This window comes from Neomonachus schauinslandi, chromosome 10 (assembly GCF_002201575.2).
Source record: "Neomonachus schauinslandi chromosome 10, ASM220157v2, whole genome shotgun sequence".
In the NCBI taxonomy this organism is placed as follows: Eukaryota; Metazoa; Chordata; class Mammalia; order Carnivora; family Phocidae; genus Neomonachus; species Neomonachus schauinslandi.
The window spans coordinates 57,709,981-57,734,030 of NC_058412.1; the positions used below are offsets into that span (position 1 = coordinate 57,709,981).

A 24,050-nucleotide genomic window follows, 5' to 3' on the forward strand; every position below is an offset into this window, starting at 1 on the left:
CTTTTTTTTTTTTTCTTAACATATATTGCATTATTTGTTTCAGAGGTACAGATCTGAGATTCAACAGTCTTGCACAATTCACAGCGCTTACCAGAGCACATACCCTCCCCAGTGTCTATCACCCAGTCACCCCATCCCTCCCACCCCACCCCCCACTCCAGCAACCCTCATTTTGTTTCCTGAGATTAAGAATTCCTCGTATCAGTGAGGTCATATGATACATGTCTTTCTCTGTTTGACTTATTTCACTCAGCATAATACCCTCCAGTTCCATCCATGTCGTTGCAAATGGCAAGATTTTGGGTTTTTTGATGGCTGCATAATATTCCATTGTATATATATACCACATCTTCTTTATCCATTCATCTGCCGATGGACATCTTGGCTCTTTCCACAGTTTGGCTATTGTGGACATTGCTGCTATAAACATCGGGGTGCATGTACCCTTTTGGATCCCTGCAGCACGGGTGAATAAATCCACATCTTACAGATGAGAAAACCACAGTTCCAAGAGGTTATCTTGCCCCAGACTCCAGAGGTCTTTATCACCAAAACAAGGAGTCAGCCCCTGTTATGTGCTGCTTCTGCTGTGTGGTGTTGCTCTGTGGCTGTTGTATAGGCTCTAGTCCAACTTAGAATTAAATTTTGAACCTAACTATGTCAAATACTTTTAAGCCTACAGGTATTTTGGATTTTAATGCTGTCATCTTATTATATTTTAAGTCATATAAACTGGACCCTTTCTAATGACATTATTTTCAAAAGATTTCATGTAACATCATAGTAGAAACTTAAAGTTTTCCTTTTTATCTTCTGTACAAACAAATGCAAAAACTGACAATGATATCTGTGTTTGTATAATTTTTGTGATGAGGAAATAGTTTAGTTTGTATTTGGTTCATTTAGGGATGTTTTTACATGTACACTTACAAAGTACGCTATTTTCAGTACAACTCAATCAATACAAGAATGAAGCATCTTTAAAAGAAGTCAGTTTATTAAGACCCTTGCCTTCCAAACTTCCTCAATCATGCTAAGTAAAGTTGCCCAGATCGTCAGCACAAGCCTCTTTTTCATACTCAGTTTAACAGGCTCCATTGACATTTGCATAATTTGTCTCTTCATTTCATTCACCTAATTCTCACTCCTCCGCTCTGTGGGGATCCTTCCACTACACTTGAGGTTCCTAATGCCCTGTGGTTCTTCTCATGCATGCCCTCTAATCACATTGAGGAAAAGCTGGGACCTTCGTGGATACTTATTAATTCCCTATGCTCACAGTGTGTCTTGCAGAGAACTTGGTTTTTAGAGTCAGAGAGACCTGGATTTGAAAATACAGCTCTATGACTTATTAACCTTAGGATCAAGGACTTCTTAAACCATCTGTCTGACGCTCATTTTCCTTATCTCCAGAACATAGATTGTAATACCAAACTTTGGAGTATTAAAAAGTTTAAATAAAACAATGTATGAAAAGTGATGAGCATAGTATCTGTTTTCTTGCGGCTTATTATTTTTGGTGGGAATACTCTTTATTGAAACTTACACATACTCAAGTGTTTTTTAATCTTTATTTTTTCCTTTTTATTTATATTAATTTTTTTAGATTTTTATTATTTACATTCATTTAATTAACATATCATGTATTATTGGTTTCAGAGGTAGAGGTCAGTGATTCATCAGTCTTATATAATACCCAGTGCTCATTACATCACATGCCCTCCCTAATGTCCATCACCCACTTACCCCATCTGCCCACCCCCACCCCCTCCAGCAACCCTCAGTTGGTTTCCTTTAGTTAAGAGTCTCTGATGGTTTGTCTCCTTCTCTGATTTTGTCTGGTTTTATTTTTTCCTCTCTTCCCCTATGATCCTCTGTTTTATTTCTTAAATTCCACATATGAGTGAGATCATATGATAATTGTCTTTCTCTGATTGACTTATTTCGCTTAGCATAATACCCTCTAATTCCATCCACGTCATTGCAAATGGCAAGATTTCATTTTTTTGGTGGCTGAGTAGTATTCCATTGTATATATGTACCACATCTTTATCCATTCATCTGTCCATGGACATCTGGGCACTTTCCATTGTTTAGCTATTGTGGACATTGCTCCTAGAAACATTGGGGTGCAGGTGCCCCTTCAGATCACTACATTTTTATCTTTGGGGTAGATACCTACTAGTGTAATTGCTAGGTCATAGGTTAGCTCTATTTTCAACCTTTTGAGGAACCTGTATACTGTTTTCTGGAGTGGCTACACCAGTTTGCATTCCCACCAACAGTGTAAGAGGGGTTCCCCTTTCTCCACATCCTCGCCAACATCTGTCATTTCCTGACTTGTTAATTTTAGCCATTCTGATTGGTATGAGGTGGTATCTAATTGTGGTTTTGATTTGTATTTCCTTGATGCTGAGTGATGTTGAGCCTTTTCTCATATGTCTGTTGGCTGTTTGTATGTCTTCTTTGGAGAAATGTCTGTTCCTGTCTTCTGCCCATTTCATGATTAGATTATTTGGTTTTTGGGTGTTGAGTTTGATAAGTTCTTTATAGATTTTGGATACTAGCCCTTTATCTGATAAAACGTTTGCAAGTATCTTCTCCCATTCTGTTGGTTGTCTTTTGGTTTTGTCGACTGTTTCCTTTGCTGTACAAAAGCTTTTTATCTTGATGAAGTCCCAATTGTTCATTTTTAAAAGCCTTTGGATCACTTACCTTTGAAGATGTGTCTAGCAAGAAGTTGCTGCAGCTGAGGTCCTGAGGTTACTGCCTGCGTTCTCCTCTAGGATTTTGATGGATTCCTATCTTGCATTTAGGACTTTAATCCATTTTGAGTCTATTTTTGTGTATGGCCTAAGAAAATAGTCCAGTTTCATTCTTCTGCATGTGGCTGTCCAATTTTCCCAACACCATTTGTTGAAGAGACTGTTTTCCATTGGCTATTCTTTCCTGCTCTGTCGAAGATTAGTTGACCATATTGTTGAGGGCCCATTTTTGGGTTCTCTATTCTGTTCCACTGATCTGTGTGTCTGTTTTTGTTCCAGTACCACACTGTCTTGAAAATTACTGCTTTGTAATAGAGCTTGAAGTCCAGAATTGTGATGCCAATAGCTTTGGATTTCTGTGAAAAAAGTTGATGGTATTTTGATAGGGATTGCATTGAATGTATAGATTGCTCTAGACAGCATAGATATTTTAACAATATTTGTTCTTCCAATCCATGAGCATGGAACATTTTTTCATTTCTTTGTGTCTTCTTCAATTTCTTTCATGAGTGTTCTATAGTTTTCTGAGTATAGCTCCTTTGCCTCTTTGGTTAGGTTGATTCCTAGTTATCTTATGGTTTTTCGTCCAATTGTAAAGGGGATTGGCTCCTTAATTTCTCTTTCTTTTGTCTTGTTGTTAGCATATAGAAATGCCACTGATTTCTGTGCATTGATTTTATATCCTTCCACTTTACTGAATTCCTATATGAGTTCTAGCAATTTTGGGTGGAGTCTTTTGGGTTTTCCACATGGAGTATCATGTCATCTGGAAAGAGTGAGAGTTTGACTTCTTCTTTGCTGATTTGGATGCTTTTCTTAGTTTTTCTTGTCTCATTGCTGAGGCTAGAACTTCTAGTACTATGTTGAACAACAGTGGTGAGAGGGGAAATCCCTGTCTGTTTTCCTGACCTCAGGGGAAAAGCTCATAGTTTTTCCCCATTGAGAATGATATTCACTGTGGGATTTTCGTATATGGCTTTTGTGATATTGAGGTATATTCCCTCTATCCCCACACTGTGAAGAGTTTTAATCAAGAAAGGATGCTGTACTTTGTCAAAAGCCTTTTCTGTAGCTATTGAGAGGATCATATGGTTCTTGTCCTTTCTTTTATTAATGTAGTGTATCACATTGATTGATTTGGGGATGTTGAACCACCCTTGCAACCCAGGAATAAATCCCACTTGGTTGTGGTGCATAATCCTTTTAATGTACTGTGGAATTCCTATGGGCTAGTATCTTGGTGAGAATTTTTGCATTCATGTTCATTGGGGATATTGGTCTGTAATCATCCTTTTTGATGGGGTCTTTCTCTGGTGTTCGATCAAGTAATGCTGACCTCATAGGAAAAGTTTGAAAGTTTTCCTTCCATTTCTATTTTTTGAAACAGACTCAGAAGAATAGGTATTAATTCTTCTTTAAATGTCTGGTAGAATTCCCCTGGGAATCCATCCGGCCCTGGACTCTTGTTTGTTGGGAGATTTTTGATTACTGCTTCAATTTCCTTGCTGGTTATGGGTCTGTTCATGTTTTTTATTTCTTCCTGTTTCAGTTTTGATAGTTTATATGTCTCTAGGAATGCATCCATTTCTTCCAGATTATCTAATTTGCTGGCATATAGTTGCTCATAATATGTTCTTAGAATTGTTTGTATTTCTTCAGTGTTGGTTGTGATCTCTCCTCTCTCATTCATGATTTTATTGATTTGGGTCCTTTCTCTTTTCTTTTTGATAAGTCTGGCCAGGGGTTTATCAATCTTGTTAATTCTTTCAAAGAACAAGCTCCTAGTTTCGTTGATATGTTCTACTGTTCTTTTGGTTTCCGTTTCATTGATTTCTGCTCTGATCTTTATTATTTCTCTTCTCCTGCTGGGCTTAGGCTTTATTTGCTGTTCTTTCTCCAGCTCCTTTAGATGTAGGGTTAGGTTGTATATTTGAGACCTTTCTTGTTTCTTGAGAAAGGCTTGTATTGCTATATACTTTCCTCTCAGGACCTCCTTTGCTGCATCCCAAAAATTTTGAACAGTTGTGTTTTCATTTTCATTTGTTTCCATAAATTTTTTTAATTCTTCTTTAATTTCTTGGTTGACCCATTCATTCTTTAGTAGGATACTCTTTAATCTCCACGCATTTGAGTACTTTCCAACTTTCCTTTGTGATTGAGTTCAAGTTTCAAAGCATTGTGGTCCGAAAATACACAGGGAATGATCCCAATCTTTTGGTACCAGTTGAGACCTGATTTGTGACCTAGGATGTGATTTATTCTGGAGAATGTTCCATGTGCACTAGAGAAGAATGTGTATTCTGTTGCTTTGGGATGGAATGTTCTGAATATATCTGCGAAGTCCATCTGGTCCAGTGTATCATTTAAAGCCTTCATTTCCTTGTTGATGTTCTGCTTAGATGATCTGTCCATTTCAGTGAGGGGGCTGTTAAAATCCCCTACTATTATTGTATTGTTGTCGATGTGTTTCCTTGATTTTGTTATTAATTGGCTGCTCCCATGTTAGGGGCATAGATATTTACAATTGTTAGATCTTCTTGTTCCATAGACCCGTTAAGTATGATATAGTGTCCTTCCTCATCTCTTATTATAGTCTTTTGTTTAAAATCTAATTTGTCTGATAGAAGGATTGCCACCCCAGCTTTCTTTTGACGTCCATTAGCATGGTCAATGGTTTTCCACCCCCTCACTTTCAATCTGGAGGTGTCTTTGAGTCTAACATGAGTCTCTTTCAGACAGCATATTGATGGGTCTTGCTTTTTTATCTGATCTGATAGCCTGTGTCTTTTGATTGGAGCATTTCGCCCATTTACATTCAGGGTAACTATTGAAAGATAGGAATTTAGTGCCATTGTATTGCCTGTAAGGTGACTGTTACTGTATATTGTCTCTGTTCCTTTCTGGTCTATGTTACTTTGGGGCTCTCTCTTTGCTTAAAGGACCCCTTTCAATATTTTTTGTAGGGCTGGTTTGGTGATTGCAAATTCTTTTAGTTTCTGTTTGTCCTGGAAGCTTTTTATCTCTCCTTCTATTTTCAATGAAAGCCTAGCTGGATAAAGTATTCTTGGCTGCATATTTTTCTTGTTTAGTACCCTGAATATATCATGCCAGTCCTTTCTGGCCTGCCAGGTCTCTGTGGATAGCTCTGCTGCCACTCTAATGTTTCTACCATTGTAGGTTACAGACCTCTTGTCCCTAGCTGCTTTCAGGATTTTCTCTTTGTCTCTGAGACTTGTAAGTTTTACTATTAGATGTCGGGGTGTTGACCTATTTTTATTGATTTTGAGGGGGTTCTCTGTGCCTCCTGGATTTTGATGCCTGTTTCCTTCCCCAAATTAGGAGGTTCTCTGCTATAATTTGTTCCAACATACCTTCTGCCCCTCTCTTTTTCTTCTTCTTCTGGGATCCCAATTATTCTAATGTTGTTTCACTTTATGGTATCACTTATCTCTCGAATTCTTCCCTCGTGATCCAGTAGTTGTTTATCTCTCTTTTTTTCAGCTCCTTTATTCTCCATCATTTGGTCTTCTATATCACTGATTCCCTCTTCTGCCTCATTTATCCTAGCAGTTAGAGCCTCCATTTTTTATTCCATCTTATTAATAGCCTTTTTTAGTTTACTTGATTAGATTTTAGTTCTTTTATTTCTCCAGAAAGGGATTCTCTAGTGTCTTCTATGTTTTTTTCAAACCCAGCCAGTATCTTTATAATCGTTATTTTGAACTCTAATTTCGACATCTTACTTATTTATATCCATACTCTTTAGGTCCCTGGCAGTCAGTTCTGCCTCTTGTTCTCCTTTTTGAGATGAGTTTTTCCGTCTTGTCATTCTGCCCAGAGAAGAATAGATAAACGAGAGAACAAAAAATTAAAATGGCAACAATGACCCCAGAGAAATATACACTAAACAAATCAGATAAGACCCAAAACTGTTTGTATTTTCGTCTGTTTGTTAGAAAACTAGGTCCCCAAATTGTAAATAAAGAAAAACTTATATATGTACAAAAGTAAAATTAAATACGATGAAAGGATAGACTATAACTGTAAAAATGAAAATTAAAAGGCAAGAACAAAGAAGGAATATAAACAGACAGGTTAACAGAACAGAGCAATGCACTATATCCTGAGTGTATGTTGGTCGGTTTGTTAGAAGAATCTACATCTTTAAAATTGTAAAGAAAGAAAAACTTATATATATACAAAAATAAAATTAAATACATTGAAATGATAGAATATAAATGTAAAGATGAAAATTAAAAACAACTTTAACAAACAAAAAGAAGAAAAAGAGAGAGAATATGATCAAACAGGTGAAAAGAACAGAGCCGTAGACTAGATTCTGGGTGTATTTAGGTCTGTTAGAAGAAACTGAATCCCAAAATTGTAAAGGAAAAAGAAACTTACTTATATACAAAAATAAAATTAAATACAATGAAAGGATGGAATGTAACTGTAAAAATGAAAATTTAAGAAGATTTTTAAAAATAGTTGATAAAATAAGAAATTGGTTGAAAAAGGAAAGAGGAAAAAAAATTAAGATTAAAAGACTAAAGAATTGTGGGGGAAAAAAAAACCGTGAATACTATATACTATATTCTCCTAGCGGTGGAGTTTTGCAGTTCTCAGTGATCAGTAAACTTGGTCTTGGCTTGCTGATCTTCTGGGGGAGGGGACTGTTGCATTGATTCTCAAGTGTCTTTGCCCCAGGCAGAATTTCTTTCTTTTTTTTAAAATTTTATTATTTTATGTTAATCACCATACATTACATCATTAGTTTTTGATGTAGTGTTCCATGATTCATTGTTTGCGTATAACACCTAGTGCTCCCTTCAGTACGTGCCCTCTTTAATACCCATCACCAGGCTAACCCATTCCCCCACCCCCTCCCCTCTAGAACCCTGTTTGTTTCTCAGAGTCCATAGTCTCTCATGGTTCGTCTCCCCCACCGATTTCCCCCACCTTCATTTTTCCCTTCCTGCTATCTTTTTTTTTAACATATAATGTATTTAACATATAATGTATTATTTGTTTCAGAGATACAGGTCTGTGATTCAACAGTCTTACACAATTCACAGCGCTCACCATAGCACATACCCTCCCCAACGTCTGTCACCCAGCCACCCCATCCCTCCCACCCCCCACCACTCCAGCAACCCTCAGTTTGTTTCCTGAGATTAAGAATTCCTCATATCAGTGAGGTCATATGATACATGTCTTTCTCTGATTGACTTATTTCGTTCAGCGTAATACCCTCCAGTTGATCCACGTTGTTGCAAATGGCAAGATTTCATTCCTTTTGATGGCTGCATAACATTCCATTCTATATATATACCACATCTTCTTTATCCATTCATCTGTCGATGGACATCTTGGCTCTTTCCACAGTTTGGCTATTGTGGACATTGCTGCTGTAAACATTGGGGTGCATGTACCCCTTTAGATCCCTACATTTGTATCTTTGGGGTAAATACCCAGTAGTGCAATTGCTGGATTGTACGGTAGCTCTATTTTCAACTTTTTGAGGAACCTCCGTACTGTTTTCCAGAGTGGCTGTACCAGCTTGCATTCCCACCAACAGTGTAGGAGGGTTCCCTTTCTCTGCATCCCCGCCAGCATCTGTCGTTTCCTGACTTGTTAATTTTAGCCATTCTGACTGGTGTGAGGTGGTGTCTCATTGAGGTTTTGATTTGGATTTCCCTGATGATGAGCAATGTTGAGCACTTTTTCATGTGTCTGTTGGCCATTTGGATGTCTTCAGCCCCAGGTGGAATTTCACTGCCCTTGCCAGGGGGCCAGGCTAAGTAAGTCTCTGGATTGCTCTTCGTGGCTTTTGTTCCCTGAAGGCTTTCTGTGCTGCTTTAGAGGATGAGAATGAACATGGCGGCCTCCCAGTCTCCAATCCCATCTCCGCAAGCTCAGGGCCCCACCCCTCAGTGCACCCTCAGGGAAAAGATGTCCATCACTCCTGTCTCCCTGGTCTCCATCTGCTCTCTCTGCTCTCCTAACCTGTGACCGAGCATTTCTCTCTCTGGCACATGACCCCATTTGGAGTCTTCAAACCCTGCAGACTCCTGTGGTGCACACCCGCACTGTTCCTCCCCAGAGGAAGAAGGGGGATCTCTCCAGTTCTGCTTGTTGGGCCCCTGCTCAGAGAACAGTCCCCGGTGGTGCTGTGGTTCGGGGTTTATGGCGATCCCGAGCTGAGAGCCCACTCCTGGACTCGCTGATTACAGCCAACTTCCCTGCTCCAATGCCTGGGAACTCTGCCGCACTCAGGCACCCCTGGTCTTCCTGTGACCCTGGGGATCCTGGGACCACACTGTCCCATCTAGGATTCCACCTCGCTTTGCCACCTGAGCACCTTTCAGGCAGGGATGTCCCTCACTGGAGCGGACTTCTAAAAGTTCCAATTTTGTGCTCGGCTGTTCTATTACTTTCCGGTAGCCAGCTAACAGAGGCTTCCAACCCTTGTGGTTTATCTTCTCATATATCACGTTGGATTCACTTCCCCTCACCTTCTATCTTGCAGAAAGTGGTCACTTTTCTATTTGTAGAGTTGCAGCTATTCTTTTCTTTGATCTCTGGTTGAATTGGCAGGTGTTCAGAATGATTTGATAGCTATCTAGCTGAATTCCTGGGACCAGATGAAACTAAGATCTCCTACTCCTCTGCCGTCCTGGACTCTCTCTTAATCTTTAAAATTTTATGGTATCTTTATGTTATGTAAGACATTTTCTTTTCTTAAATGAACTTGAGCTATTTAGTGGGGAAGATAGCAGGTGATCCTCTGACCTAGGCTAGCATTTTAGAGTTATCTGGGATTGACAGTGGAATTGTTTCTGGTACCAATTCTAATGGTGAGGTGTGGGGGGGATTCCCCCCATACCACCAAGCAATTCTTGGACACCAGCACGGTATCGTAATTCTGATACTATCTGCCTGGAGATCCCGCAGGTTAAGGGCCTCAGTCCTAGAAGACTGCACCCCATCCCCCACTTCAAATGCCAGTCACAAGCCCTGATACCTGTGCTTCTGACCTACCAGCTACAGACTAGAGGTTCCCACAACCTCCTCCTTGGACTTCAGATGCCAATCTGATGTAACAACCTGGACTTCTGACTGGCTGGCTGTAAATCAGAGATTCCTCTGACCCCTCTTTGGGTTTGATTTATTTGCCAGAGCAGCTCAGAGGACTCAGGGAAACATTTTATTTATTAGATCACCAGTTTATTGTAAGAGGATATAACTCAGGAACAGCTAGATGGAAGAGATGTATAGAGCAAAGTATGGGGAAAGGGCTCAGAGCCTCTATTCCCTCTCTAGGCTTCCACTCTCCTGGTATCTCCATATATTCACCAACCTTGAAACTCTCCAAACCCCTCCCATTTGGCTTCACTACATAGACATGATTAATTAAATCATTGGCCATTGGTGATTGACTCATCCTCCAGCCCCTCTTCCCTCTGGGAGGTCTGGGAGTAGGACTGAAAGTTCCAACCCTCTGAACACATGGTTGACAACCCTTGACAACCAACCCTCACCCTTAGGTACTTCACAGAAGTCACTTCATTAACATAACAAAAGACACCTTTTTCACTCTCTGCACTTAGGAAATTCCAAGAGTTTTGGGACCTGTGAGCCAGGAACTGTGGAAGAAGACTAAATGTATATGAGAAATATATTTTGGTTATCTGAATAATCATATATATAGATTTCTTATAAATTGCGGTGTCATACTTACCCTTTCTCTTGGTGAAACTACAGAGCCTATTGGGTTGACATAAACTCTTGGAAATCAGGAAGCCTTTACCCTTCTCCCTGGACTTTGAGCCTAATTTGTAGTATGTCAAGACTGCCATCTGGCTAGACTCTTCCTTTTAGGCTGTTTCTATGTGAGTACAGGCCGTATTCAGAGTCAGTTGGCCTCTCAGTTTTCTGCTCAGAGGATTCCTTTACAAAACTTTAAGCCTTCTGGAAGTATGGTATTTCAACCAGCATTATATTATGTGTGTGTATTTAATTCATAGTTTTGAAAGTTTATTGCATACCCACTACCTGCATAGCTTTTGGCTAGCTGCTACATAAGACATATAAAAGAAGTGTAAAATAGATGAGATGGTGAGATGGTTTTTTTTTTTAAGCTTACAGTGAAAAGGAGGACATTTGTCCAAATATTAGAAGTAAATAGAAGGCTGAATGTCCCAAGCAAGTCATTGGCTAAGTTAGAGTGGGGAAGGTGATACGGAGGAGGTGTGATCAAAGAGAGAAAGGATGCCACCCAGCTGGAAGGAATCCAGAAACTGAAATAGCATTTGTTCTAGTTCCTCAAGGGTAGATATGATGATAGAAAAAACTGAGTCTATGGGTGGATTGCAGGCAAAGGACATGAGTGAAGTTGTTAAAAGATAAACTGAGGCATATTTAAAATTTTAAGAGCTTATTTGAGCAGAAATTTATTCCAGCTGGGCAGTGACAAACTGGAAGTGGTGAGGAACTCTACTGATAGGAACTAGGGGATATGAGAAATTATTTGATTGGCTATAGCTTAAAGCCTAGTTGGCTCTTTGTGGTTGGTATCCTTAGCATTTTGATTTTGTCACTTTGAGACATTTACAGGCTTTGACTTTGGTTTTGCTCATGTAGGCACCATGGCATTAGAGCCACCTCAGTCTAATGGTCTCCTTATTAAACTAATTTAACAAGTTATAGAGCTGTAAAAATGCAGGGCAGATTTTAATTTGAATTTAGAGTAATGAGGGGAGACTGGAGAAGATAACACTAGAATTTGCAAGTCAGATCATGTCCTTCTTTGCTTATGGCTTCTCATCTCATTTAGGGAAAAAGCCAAAGTTCCTAAAATGGCCTACAGGCTACTGCATAATCTGTTCCCTTCCCCAATTCCCACTACTGTCTTCCTCCTTCTTCTCTAGCTCTTTCCCTTGATCAGGCAGAGAGCACCACCTCAGGGTGTTTGTTTCCTCTGCCTGAGAGCTAGGTGGCTCACCCTTACTTCTTTCAGGTCACCCTTATCAGAGAGGCCTGTCCCGACTTCTGTATATCACCCCCTCTCACTCCTGTTACTCTCCATTCCCCCTACTTTGTTTTATTTTTCTCAGTACTCAGGAAGTACAAATATAGGATCACTAACATCCTATGTATATTTGCTTGTGAATTGTTGCCTTGTGTTAAGCCATTTGAGTGCACATTCTCTGGGACTGAGGACTTACTGTTGTATCCCCAGGACCTAGGACCAGTACCTGGCACATAGCTCATATTCATATATTTATTAGATAAAAAAGAAAATCAAGAGCAGGAAAGAGAGTGAGAGGGAGGGAAGGAATTGGATATAGGTCCTACAGGATTTTGCATTCTAAGCAGGGGAATACAAATTTAATTCATTAGAAGGGTTTGAACAGGGGAGTAAGGATGAAAACATTTACTTTAGGGAGATTAATTAGGTGATGATGTATAGGATGGATTTTTTTTAAAAAATTCCATCAGTCCCTCCTTCCTATCCCCAAGCACTATGCAACATAGCTATTTGTGCTTTAAAAAACAAAAAACAGTGAAACTTTAAATTTTGAAATGTTTTGACTCTCAAGAAACTGCTCAAATTGCTAAAAGCAAATTCCCTGTACTTTTCCCCCAATTTGCTCCAATGATAGTATCTTACATTACTGTAGTTCATTGTCAAATCCAGAAAAATGACCTTGGTATAATACTATTAACTCTGACTTAGGACTTAGTTGAATATCATCATACTTTACATACACTTTTGTGTGTGTATGTATATAATTCTAAAATTTTGTCACATGTGTAGAAACATGCTTTTTAATGTTTCTACATCTGATTTTAAAGTTTTTGACCAAGTGTTAGATAATCTCCTCTTTAATAATACTCTCCAGGTTCTTGGCCTCCCACATTTACATAAAAATAAAGTGAATGGTCTGTTGTTTTATTTCTTTATTCTTCTGCCCAGGTGTTCCTTGTAGCCTTTTCTTTCTACAATAAAGACGATTTAAAAATTTTACTTCGTCAGTATTGACAAACCATATTATTTATCAGGTCTTATTTTTTTTTGTTTGTTTTATTTTAAAACCAGTGCATTATATTATTATATAACATTTCTTTCTCTTGGTCATTTATATACTTAACAACCTTCAGATCATTTCTGATAGTAAAATATTTCCAGAAGACTGTTTTTGTTTTTGTTTTTTTTTTAAGATTTATATTTATTTGACAGAGAGAGAGTTAGCGAGAGCAGGAACATAAGCAGTGGGAGAGGGAGAAGCAGGCCTCCCGCCGAGCAGGGAGCCCAACGCGGGGCTCGATCCCAGGACCCTGGGATCATGACCCGAGCCGAAGGCAGACACTCAACAGCTGAGCCACCCAGGCGCCCCTCCAGAAGACTGTTTTAACAGGGTTCTAGTTTTTTCCTTTACCTACCCTACCTTACTAATTAGAAGTATTCTGGTAAGTAATTTACCAAAAATTTCAGAACTGGGAACGCTAGTGGGTGGGAATGAGATTAGCTAAATTATTTAAAGTCCTTTATTCATTCTTTTAAAAATTAAACTTCTGATGTTTTTAGATATTCTGCTTAGTAAAAGGCCACTTTATTAATTTTTATATATTGAACATATTTGTCTTTAAGTTATTTACAGACTTTCAAAAACAACGTGTTAATGTTAAAATCTTACAATTTTGCAGCTGTGTTCTATATGTGCTATATATATTTATAGATGTTCTATGTGAGAGAAATATATACAAATATATATAGCACATACATACTTACATGTTGCTGATGGTTCGGGTGATAATTGATGCTCTTCAGTAGGATGCTGGATTAATATGCAGGCCTGTGTGTGACTGCTGAAGAAAAACCAAGGTCTGTATGAACATACTTGATAAATTTCTTGCAGGTTCTGAGTTGTGTCCGCACAGAATGGGATCCACTGGATATTCGCTTTGGCACCAAACAGCCTTATCAGGTGTTGACAGTGGAGCGCTCCATCAGTGTAGACAAAGAGTCCATGGCTGACAGCTGCATCTACGAATACGTTCGGAACAAAATCCAGTGTATATCAGTAACCAGAATACCACTAAGATCAAAGGCCATTAGCTGCTGCAGGAATGTTACTGAAGACAAACTGATTCTGGGCTGTGAAGATTCTTCAGTGATTCTTTATGAAACTCACCGTAGAGTAACTCTCTTAGCCCAGGCTGAACTTTTGCCTTCATTAATAAGCTGCCACCCAAGTGGCGCCATTCTACTAGTTGGCAGCAACCAAGGGGAGCTTCAGATTTTTGATATGGCTTTATCCCCTATTAACATCCAGCTCCTGGCTGAAGACCGCTCACCCAGGGAGATTCTGCAGTTCAATAAATTCTTTGACATTTCCAGCAGTCTTGTTCAAATGCAGTGGATAGCTCCTCAGGTGGTTTCTCAGAAGCCAGAATGTGGGGACATCTATGATCTCCTCTTCCTCAGGTTTGACAGAGGACCTTTGGGTGCACTTTTGTTTAAACTTGGTAAGTCAAGGAAGTTGGTGAGTAAGTAAATTAAAATGTTTATGATGATGTTATGATTAAGAGAATAAAACCATTCTAGAAATGGAGGTTTTCTATGTTATTCCATAAATAGGTTTGCCTTTCAAATATTTCATATAGTTTCTTTTTTTTTTTTTCAAGTAATCTTTATGCCCAACCTGGGCCTCAAACTCACGACCCTGAGATCAAGAGTCACGTGCTCTACCAACTGAGCCAGCCAGGTGCCCTCATATAGTTTCTTTAAGAAAGCTTTGTGGGTGATTTTCTAAATGTTAAGGAACATTAGATAGTGAAGAATTTGGAAATTGCACTAATTGCCCATTGTGATGCATGAAAAGCTTAAACTTCCACATTTGATACTTTCCAAAATAAATACATATGTGAATATTTTAAAAGTACTTACTATGCCCATTAAAAAGTTCTGTGTTAGGGTACCTTCAGTTAAGGTGGCTCATTCAGTTAAGTGGCTGCCTTCGGCTCAGGTCATGATCCCAGAGTCCCAGGATCGAGCCCCGCATCAGGCTCCCTGCTCAATGGGCAGCCTGCTTCTCTCTCTCTGCCACTTGTGCTCTCTTATGCACTCTCTCTCTCTCTAATAAATAAATAAAAATCTTAAAAAAAAGTGTTATAGGAATAAAATACTTTTTCTATTAAAAAATTATTTTAGATGATAAGTATCCATTGCTTCCCAGATTGGAATGTGTAAGACCAGTGTTTTAAAAGAAGAAAAAGCAAATGTTTGGAGAATTTGGGCAGAGAGTTGTATAATTTTTTTTGTTTCCTTTTAGATAAAAATATTGAAAAAGATTTTTCAATATTATGAAAATCATGTATTAATATAGCTCATTTCAACCAGGATTTTTTTTTTAGATTTTAAAGATTTTATTTTTAAGTAATCTCTACACCCAACGTGGGGCTTGAACTTACAACCTGGAGATGAAGTGTCTTATGCTCTACTGACTGAGCCAGCAAGCGCCCCTCAACCAGGAAACTTTAAAACAAAATTGTATTAGTATGATTTGTCTTTTGCAGTTTTGCCTTCCCAGCTATGCCCTATAATATTCTTTAGGTAGTTTTGTATAACTTAACATTCTTGAGAGAACCTCACTTAAGTTTAAAAACTAGATTTTAATTAATGCCTTTTATTACAACTTGAAAACACAGAAAAGTAAATATATTTTTAAAACCCATTACATGATTTGTCTCTGTGATATGAAGTTAAGTTTTTAAAGACATTGAATGAAGTATTTGTTAAATAGCTGTCAGTTTACTTTTTTTTTGTAGTGTATCTACCTCTGAAATTGAACCCATGAAATAAATCTAATTGACAATGACTTGATTAACCTGAAAGATATAATGGATATAACATGAGGGCTATATTCTCTCCCTGTAATAAAAATGCAACTAAATCTATAATATTCATGTTGTCCAAGAAAAAAATGTTTGGAATCTCATTCATTATAAGGTAATCCAGTTCTACTTTGCCCAGCTACATGTTTAACAGTTGTATGTCTCCATACACAACACTCATTAAAGTGGATGTTAGCTGTTTTGCATGTCTGTTAAAACACACACACACACACACTCACACTCACTCACTCTCTCTCTCTCTCTCTCTCTCTCTCTAAATTACCCAGTTACCTGTCAAACAAAAGGCTGTCTGCCCACATACACCTAGCTTTTCTTCAGCCCTCCCTTGTGGGCCTATTCACAACAGCTTTGCAAAAAGCACAGCTTTCTCTTCCTATCTCTATCACATTTGCCTTCTTACTAAAGTAAACAGGCTCTCAGTGTAGGGATTTAGAGGGCTTCCTGCTAATTGCCAGCTTGTAAACTTAATTGGACTGTCTCCCTGGGCACTGTTCCTAAATCAATTAGGCAATGAGTTGGCTGTCACCTCTTTTCCCAAGAAGGTCTCTTGGAAGAGAATTATCCAATAGAAGTCAAGCATTCAAATGAAAAGGTGATAACTTCTGCAACTGACATTTATCATTTAAATTTTATTTTCAATATGACTCTTAAGTTTTATGGGATAGGGGAAATTTTACAGACTTACAGACTCTTTAAAAGATCTAAATATGGAGTTTCCCAGAATTAAAAAAAATGTATTATAAGATCAATATTTATTACAGATTATTTTTTCTAGAAAGAGTCGATTCCTTGAAACAGTAGATTCCAACTAACAGATCTTTTTTTTTTTTTTAAAGAAAACCCTGTTTAAAGAACAGATTTTTCTTAGGTTCTGCTACTAAATACATCCAAAAATTTTAATATACTTCTTGAATTAACACAGTGCTGATTCTGGGCATCCATGTGGAATTTTCATGTATAATTCAAGTTACTGCATATATAAACAGGTAGTTGCATGTGCAGTTTCTCCACTAGGGAGCATTTACGAGATTTTTTTCATAAGCTTGTTATGCAAGCCTTTGGAAAATTTGACATGCAAGGTGTAGCTTAAAATTTAAGAAGCTGACATAGATCATAGTTTAAAATAGAATGCTGTCATGTAAACGTGGCAGTGGCTGGTGCGAATATGCTAAGATTTTTGGAGTTTGACTTTTAGAATAGGTCAATGTAATGTTGAAGGAAAACTTTGTTCCGAGGCTAGAACTTCCATCCTAAATCCTTATAATCATCACACTAATGTTTTGGGGATTAAAAGGCCATCACTACTGTTAGAAAAATTTGAAGAGCATGTCTTCCTCAGGAGGGAGCTAGAAGTATCATCCTCCCACATGGAAGCCAAGAAGTACTGTTTTATATAAAGCAAAATGTAATCAGATTTCTTTGCTTGGCAATCATTGTCCCATATTTCCACATATGTAGACTGAGATTAACTTTCAAAAGAGGAGTCCCTAATTATATTACAGAGATATTAAAGCTTTTCCATTCTCATCAGTACCTTTTTCAACTTTCACAGCTCTCTTTAAACTCACATCATCAGCTCCCTGCCCTCTCAGCAGAGAGTCTTACCTTTTAATTGGCACTTCATTAAGTTTATTTGCTCCTCACCACCTACCCACCCCCCCAACCAACCACTTATCTTGAACATAAATCTTATCATGAACATAAATCTTTCCTTCTCAGTTCAGTGGAAAAGGAGCCCTTCCTCTTGTCTAAGACTAGTTCCACCACTAGTTCCAGTCTCCATCCCGCTACATTCCTATGGATCCCTTTACTTTGTCATCCTCCCCATTCCCCCATGAATCTTGCTATGCCAGGAGATACAAGCCCAAGTCACACCATAAAACATCTCTCCTTAGAATTGTTTCTCCTCTGTTACTAATCAAATGTTCACCTTCTTTTCATAGACTCACTGAAATAATAGTAAACACTGACTTTCTCTGCTTCTTCACTTCCCATTCATTCCTCACAGTATCAAGGTCTGACTTAGATCTTTAGTGTTCTCCGGGAACTGCTCTTGGAAAGGTCACCAGAGACTTCCTACTTGATGCATATATTTCTTTTATGTTACTTGATGACTTTTCAGCCTTTGATGTTTGCCAACCAATTCTGTCACAGAATTCTCATCATACTGCCTTCTGTGACCTGGGATACACCTTTTCATCACTTTTTCATGCTCTTCTTCTGCGTACTCATGAATATGCTGAGGCTCCCCCTAAGGTTCCATTTTTAGCTCTTCTCCCATTTTATACAGATTGAGAATTTATTTCTAATTTTCTTTCTCCCCAAACCTGTGTCTTCTCTTATATTCTCCATTTTGGTGGATGGTACAATTATTCAGATGGAATCCCAAGTCAGAAATCATCCTAAAATCCTCCCTCACCCCTAAGGCCATATCCAATCAGTGACCAAGTCCCATCAGTTCTGCCTTCTAAATACTATCAGAAACATCTCTTGTCAGCCTTGCTGTCATGACCTTAATCTCGACCTTCCCTGTTTTTCAAGCAGTGATCAAGTAGTAGTTTTCTGTCTATAATCTTCTGCCTTCCAATCTTCTCATCCCACCCCACAATTAATCCCCTGAACTGCCACCAGAGTCATCTAACTGCAGATTTGGTCATGGATTCTCCAGCTTGAAATCCTTCAGTGGTTGATAAGCCCTTGTCTGCCTCTCAGGCTTCATCTCCCCAGCTGTTTTTGCAGGAGTGTAGCTCCCCATCCATGGCATGTGCTCTCACACTCTCTCCTTCCCATGGTGTTTTAAATAGTATTCCATCCACCTGGAGTGCTCTGACTAGAGCCTGCAAAGTTGGGAAAAGGTTAAATGTTCCAGTGATTATATCAAGCAAGAAATAATTAAAGCTAACCTCTTCCCTCTCACAGGATTTTGAAAATTACAGGCAAAATGTATGTGTGCATGTGTGTGTCATTCTGTCTAAAAAACAAGTAGTATGATTTTTCTCTTAGTATTTTTGTAAGAAGTATATTTTCTTCAAGAGAGTTATTTTTATCAAGCTATTGAAATATACTTTACCCAAGTGGTAATTGGGGGTAACTTACTGCTGGAAAGAAATGTCAGATAATTCATTAGATGCCTGCTCATCTTAAAATTGGATCTCATTTCACTTGAAATGGACTGTTATTTGAGATAGCATTCTGCTTTCTTTAAACTGGAGTGCTGATGGATTTTTAAATCAAGTTTATTGGGGTATAATTTACATAAAATTTACCCATTCCAAATGTACAGTTTAATGAATTTTAACCAATGTATATATTCTCATGATTACCACCAGACCCAAGATATAGTACATTTCCATCACCAAAAAATTCTCTCAACCCCCTTTGCAGCCATTCCCCATCTCCCTCAAAGCTAAAGAACACTGACCTGCTTTCTGTCATTACTGATTAGATTTGCTTTTTCTGAATTTCATAGAAAAGGACTCATAAAGTAGGTATTTTTTTTAAATATCTTACTATGTTTACTCAGCATTTATCTGTGAGAATCTTCCATATTAGTGTATATATCTGTAAATTTTCCTTTACATTACTGAGTAGTATTCCATTGTATAGATAAACCACAATATTGTTCCACATGTTGATAGACATTTGGGTTGTTTCCAGATTTAAGCTGATATCAATAAAAATGCCAGTGCTTTCATGTACACATCTTTATATCAATGTATATTTTAATTTCCCTTGGGAGAAACGTAGGAGTAGAATGGCTGGGCCATAGGCTAAGTGTATGTTTAACTGAATAAGAAACTATTTTGGAGTTTTAGTTGCTGTATATCCTAACACTTAGCATTAATGTTCTTTTTAATTGGGAGCATTCTAATGGGTTTGTAATAGTGTTAATTTGCATTTCACCGATGACTATTGGAGTTGAGCATCTTTTTATGTGCTTATTTGTGATGTATCTTCTCTGATGAAGTATGTCTTCAAACCTTTTGCCCAAAAAATTTAGTTGGATTGTTTATTATTGAGTTGTAAGAATTTTTATGTATTCTGAATACAAGTTCTTTGTAAGATACTAGTATTATGAATATTTTCTTCCAGCTTGTAATTACCTTTTCATTTACTTAACAGTGTGTTTCGAGTAGCAGAAGTTTTTAATTTTAATGAAATTCAATTCTTAAACTTTATGACTTGTGTTTTTCACGTACTGTATGAAATGTTTGACTAACACTGTTTTCTTCTAGAGGTTTTATCGTTTTAGCTCTTAGAATTATGTTTATGGTCTGTTTCAAGTTAATTTATTGCATATGGCATGAGGCATGGATTGAAATTAATTTTTAAATATGAATATTCATTTGTCCCAGACCCAATTGTTGGAAAGACCGTCCTTTCTCCATTGAATTGCCTTGACCATGTGTGTATGTTCCTATGAATAGACTCTATTCTCTTCTACTAATCTATATGTCTGTACTTAAGTGAGTACCACACTGTCTTAATTACTGTAGTTTTACTGCAAGTCTTGAAATCAAGTACTGTTCTCCAACTTTGTTCTTCTCTTTCAAAATTGTTTTGGCTACTCTAGATCCTTTGAATTTCTATGTAAATTTTAAGATGAACTTGTCTAAGTTCTTCTTTGATTTTCTGGTTGACCCAAACATTCTTGAGCAGAGTGGTCTTTAGCTTCCAAGTGTTTGAATTTCTGCCAAATTTTTTCTTGTGATTGAGTTCCAGTTTTAAAACATTATGGCCTGAGAATATGCAGGGAATAATCTCAGTCTTTTGGTATCGGTTGAGACCTGATTTGTGACCGAGTGTGTGGTCTATTCTGTAGAAAGTTCCATGTGCGCTCGAGAAGAATGAGTATTCTGTTGTTTTAGGGTGGAATGTTCTGTATATATCTATGAGGTCCATCTGGTCCAGTGTGTCATTCAAATCTCTTGTTTCTTTGTTGATTTTCTGCTTAGATGATCTGTCCATTGCTGAGAGTGGAGTATTGAGGTCTCCTACAATTAACGTATTGTTATCAATATGACTCTTTATTTTGGTTAACAGTTAGCTTATGTAGGTGGCTGCTCCCATGTTGGGGGAGTAGATACTTAAAATTGTTAGATCTTCTTGTTGAATAGACCCTTTAAGAATGATAGAGTGTCCTTCTGTGTCTCTAACTACAGTCTTTACTTCAAAATCTAATTTGTTTGATATAAGAATTGCTACCCCAACTTTCTTTTGACGTCTGTTGGCATGGTAGATGGATCTCCATCCCTTCACTTTCAGTCTGGATGTATCTTTAGGTTCAAAATGAGTCTCTTGTAGACAGCATATGGATGGGTCCTGTCTTTTTTATCCAGTCTGCAACCCTGTGACGTTTTATGGGAGCATTTAGGCCATTCACGTTGAGAGTGATTATTGAAAGATATGAATTTATTGTCAAATAATCTTCAACAAAACAGGAAAAAATATGCAGTGGGAAAAAAACAGTCTCTTCAATAAATGGTGCTGGGAAAATTGGACAGCCACATGCAGAAGAATGAAACTCGACCATTCTCTAACACCATACACAAAGATAAACTCAAAATGGATGAAAGACCTCAATGTGAGACAGGAATCCATCAAACTCCTAGAGGAGAACATAGGCAGTAACCTCTTTGACATCGGCCACAGCAACTTCTTTCAAGATACATCTCCAAAAGCTAATGAAACAAAAGCAAAATGAACTTTGGGGACTTCATGAAGATAAAAAGCTTCTGCACAGCAAAGGAAACAGTCAGCAAAACAAAGAGGCAACCCACAGAATGGAAGATATTTGCAAATGACACTACAGACAAAGCACTGATTTCCAAGATCTGTAGAGAACTTCTCAAACTCAACACCCAAAAAACAAATAATCAAGTCAAAAAATGGGCAGAAGATATGAAAAGACACTTCTCTGAAGAAGACATACAAATGGCTAACAGACACATGAAAAAATGTTCATCATCATTAGCCATCAGGGAAATTCAAATCAAAACCACATTGAGATAACCCTTACACCAGTTAGAATGGCAAAAATGGACAAGGCAAGAAACAACAAATGTTGGAGAGGTTGTGGAGAAAGGGGAACCCTCTTACACTGTTGGTGGGAATGCAAGTTGGTACAGCTACTTTGGAAAACAGTGTGGAGGTGCCTCAAAAAATTAAATATAGAGCTACCCTATGACCCAGCAATTGCACTACTGGGTATTTACCTCAAAGACACAGATGTAGTGAAAAGAAGGGCCATATGCACCTCTATGTTCATAGCAGCAATGTCCACAGTAGCCAAACTGTGGAAAGAGCCGAGATGCCCTTCAACAGATGAATGGATAAAGAAGATGTGGTCCATATATACAATGGAATATTACTCAGCCATCAGAAAGGATGAATACCCAACTTTTACATCAACATGGATGGGACTGGAGGAGATTATGCTAAGTGAAATAAGTCAAGCAGAGAAGTCAATTATCATATGGTTTCACTTATTTGTGGAACATAAGGAATAGCATGGAGGACATTAGGAGAAGGAAGGGAAAAATGGGGGGGTGGAATTGGAGGGAGAGATGAACCATGAGAGACTATGGACCTGAGAAACAAACAGGGTTTTAGGGGGGAGGGGGGAGGGGGGATGGGTTAGCCCGGTGATGGGTATTAAGGAGAGCACGTACTATATGGAGCACTGGGTGTTATATGAAAACAATGAATCTTGGATCACTACATCAAAAACTAATGATGTATGGTGGCTAACATAACAAAAAAAATAAAATATAATAATTAAAAAGTAAAAAATAAAACTAGTCAGTTTCATAAAAACACTTGAAATTTTGATTGGGATTATGTTGAATCTATAGTTCAATTTGGGGTGGAATGACAATTTAACAATATTGAGTCTCTCAGTCTATGAACACAGTATCTCTCTGTATTTATTCAGATCTTTTAAAATTTCTCTCAGCAGTGTTTTTTAGTTTTAAGTGCAAAGTTCTTATATATATTTTGTTCATGGTTTTGGGTGCTACTGTATTTTTACACTATACACTAAAATACAGTATAGTATTTTTAATTATAATTTAAATTGTTCATTGGGATTATATAGAAATAAAATTTTAAAATATTGACCATGCAAGCAGAGAAAGACAATTGTCATATGGTTTCACTCATACATGGAACTTAAGGAATAGCACGGAGGACCATAGGGGAAGGAAGGGAAAAGTAAAGGGGGGAAATCAGAGAGGCAGACAAACCAAGAGAGACTGTGGACTCTGGGAAACAAACTGAGGGTTTCAGAGGGGAAAGGGATGAGGGGATGGGGTAGCCGGGTGATGGGTCTTAAGGAGGGCATGTGTTGTGATGAGCACTGGGTGTTATATGCAACTAATGAATTGTTGAATGCTACATCAAAAACTAATGATGTACTATATGGTGGCTAACTGAACATAATAAAAAAATAAATAAAATATTGACCATGTATCCTGCAACCCTGTTAAACTCATTTCTTAGTTGTAATAATATTTTTGTAGATTCTTTTTTTTTTAATTTTATTATGTTAATCACCATACGTTACATCATTAGTGTTTGGTTTAGTGTTCCATGATTCATTGTTTGTGTATAACACCCAGTGCTATATTCAATCCGTGCCCTCATTAATACCCATCGCCAGGCTAACCCATCCCCCCCTCCCCTCTAGAACCCTCAGTTTGTTTCTCAGAGTCCATAGTCTCTCATGGTTCGTCTCCCCCTCCGATTTCTCTCCTTCATTTTACCCTTCCTACTATCTTCTTTTTTTTTCTTTAGGACTTTCTGAGATGACTATGATGATGGCAATTAAAAACAGTTTTACATCTTATTATTTAACCTCTATGCCTTTTATTTTGGTTTTTTCCCTCATTATATTAGCTAGGCTCTCCACTACAGTATTAAATAGAAATGGCAAGAGAGGACATTCTTGCTTTGTTTTTTATTTTATTTTATTTTATTATGTTATGTTAATCACCATACATTACATCATTAGTTTTTGATGTAGTGTTCCATGATTCACTGTTTGCATATAACACCCAGTGCTCCATTCAGTATGTGCCCTCTTTAATACCCATCACCAGGCTAACCCATCCCTCCACCCTCCTCCCCTCTAGAACCCTCAGTTTGTTTCTCAGAGTCCATAGTCTCTCATGGTTCGTCTCCCCCTCCAATTTCCCCCGCTTCATTTTTCCCTTCCTACTATCTTTTTTTTTTTTTTTAACATATAATGTATTATTTGTTTCAGAGGTACAGGTCTATGATTCAACAGTCTTACACAATTCACAGCGCTCACCATAGTACATACCCTCCCCAACGTCTGTCACCCAGCCACCCCATCCCTCCCAC

General features: G+C 38.0%; 1 protein-coding gene across 1 annotated transcript in view; it reads left to right on the forward strand.

Moving 5' to 3' along the window:
* Positions 1 to 24,050, forward strand: part of LOC110588787 (WD repeat containing planar cell polarity effector) — a 341,481-nt gene that overhangs the window by 47,322 nt on the left and 270,109 nt on the right. Inside the window, exon 9 of the mRNA XM_021699173.1 lies at positions 13,688 to 14,297. Coding sequence (XP_021554848.1) covers positions 13,688 to 14,297 — 610 coding nt within the window. The remainder of the gene's footprint in view (positions 1 to 13,687; positions 14,298 to 24,050) is intronic.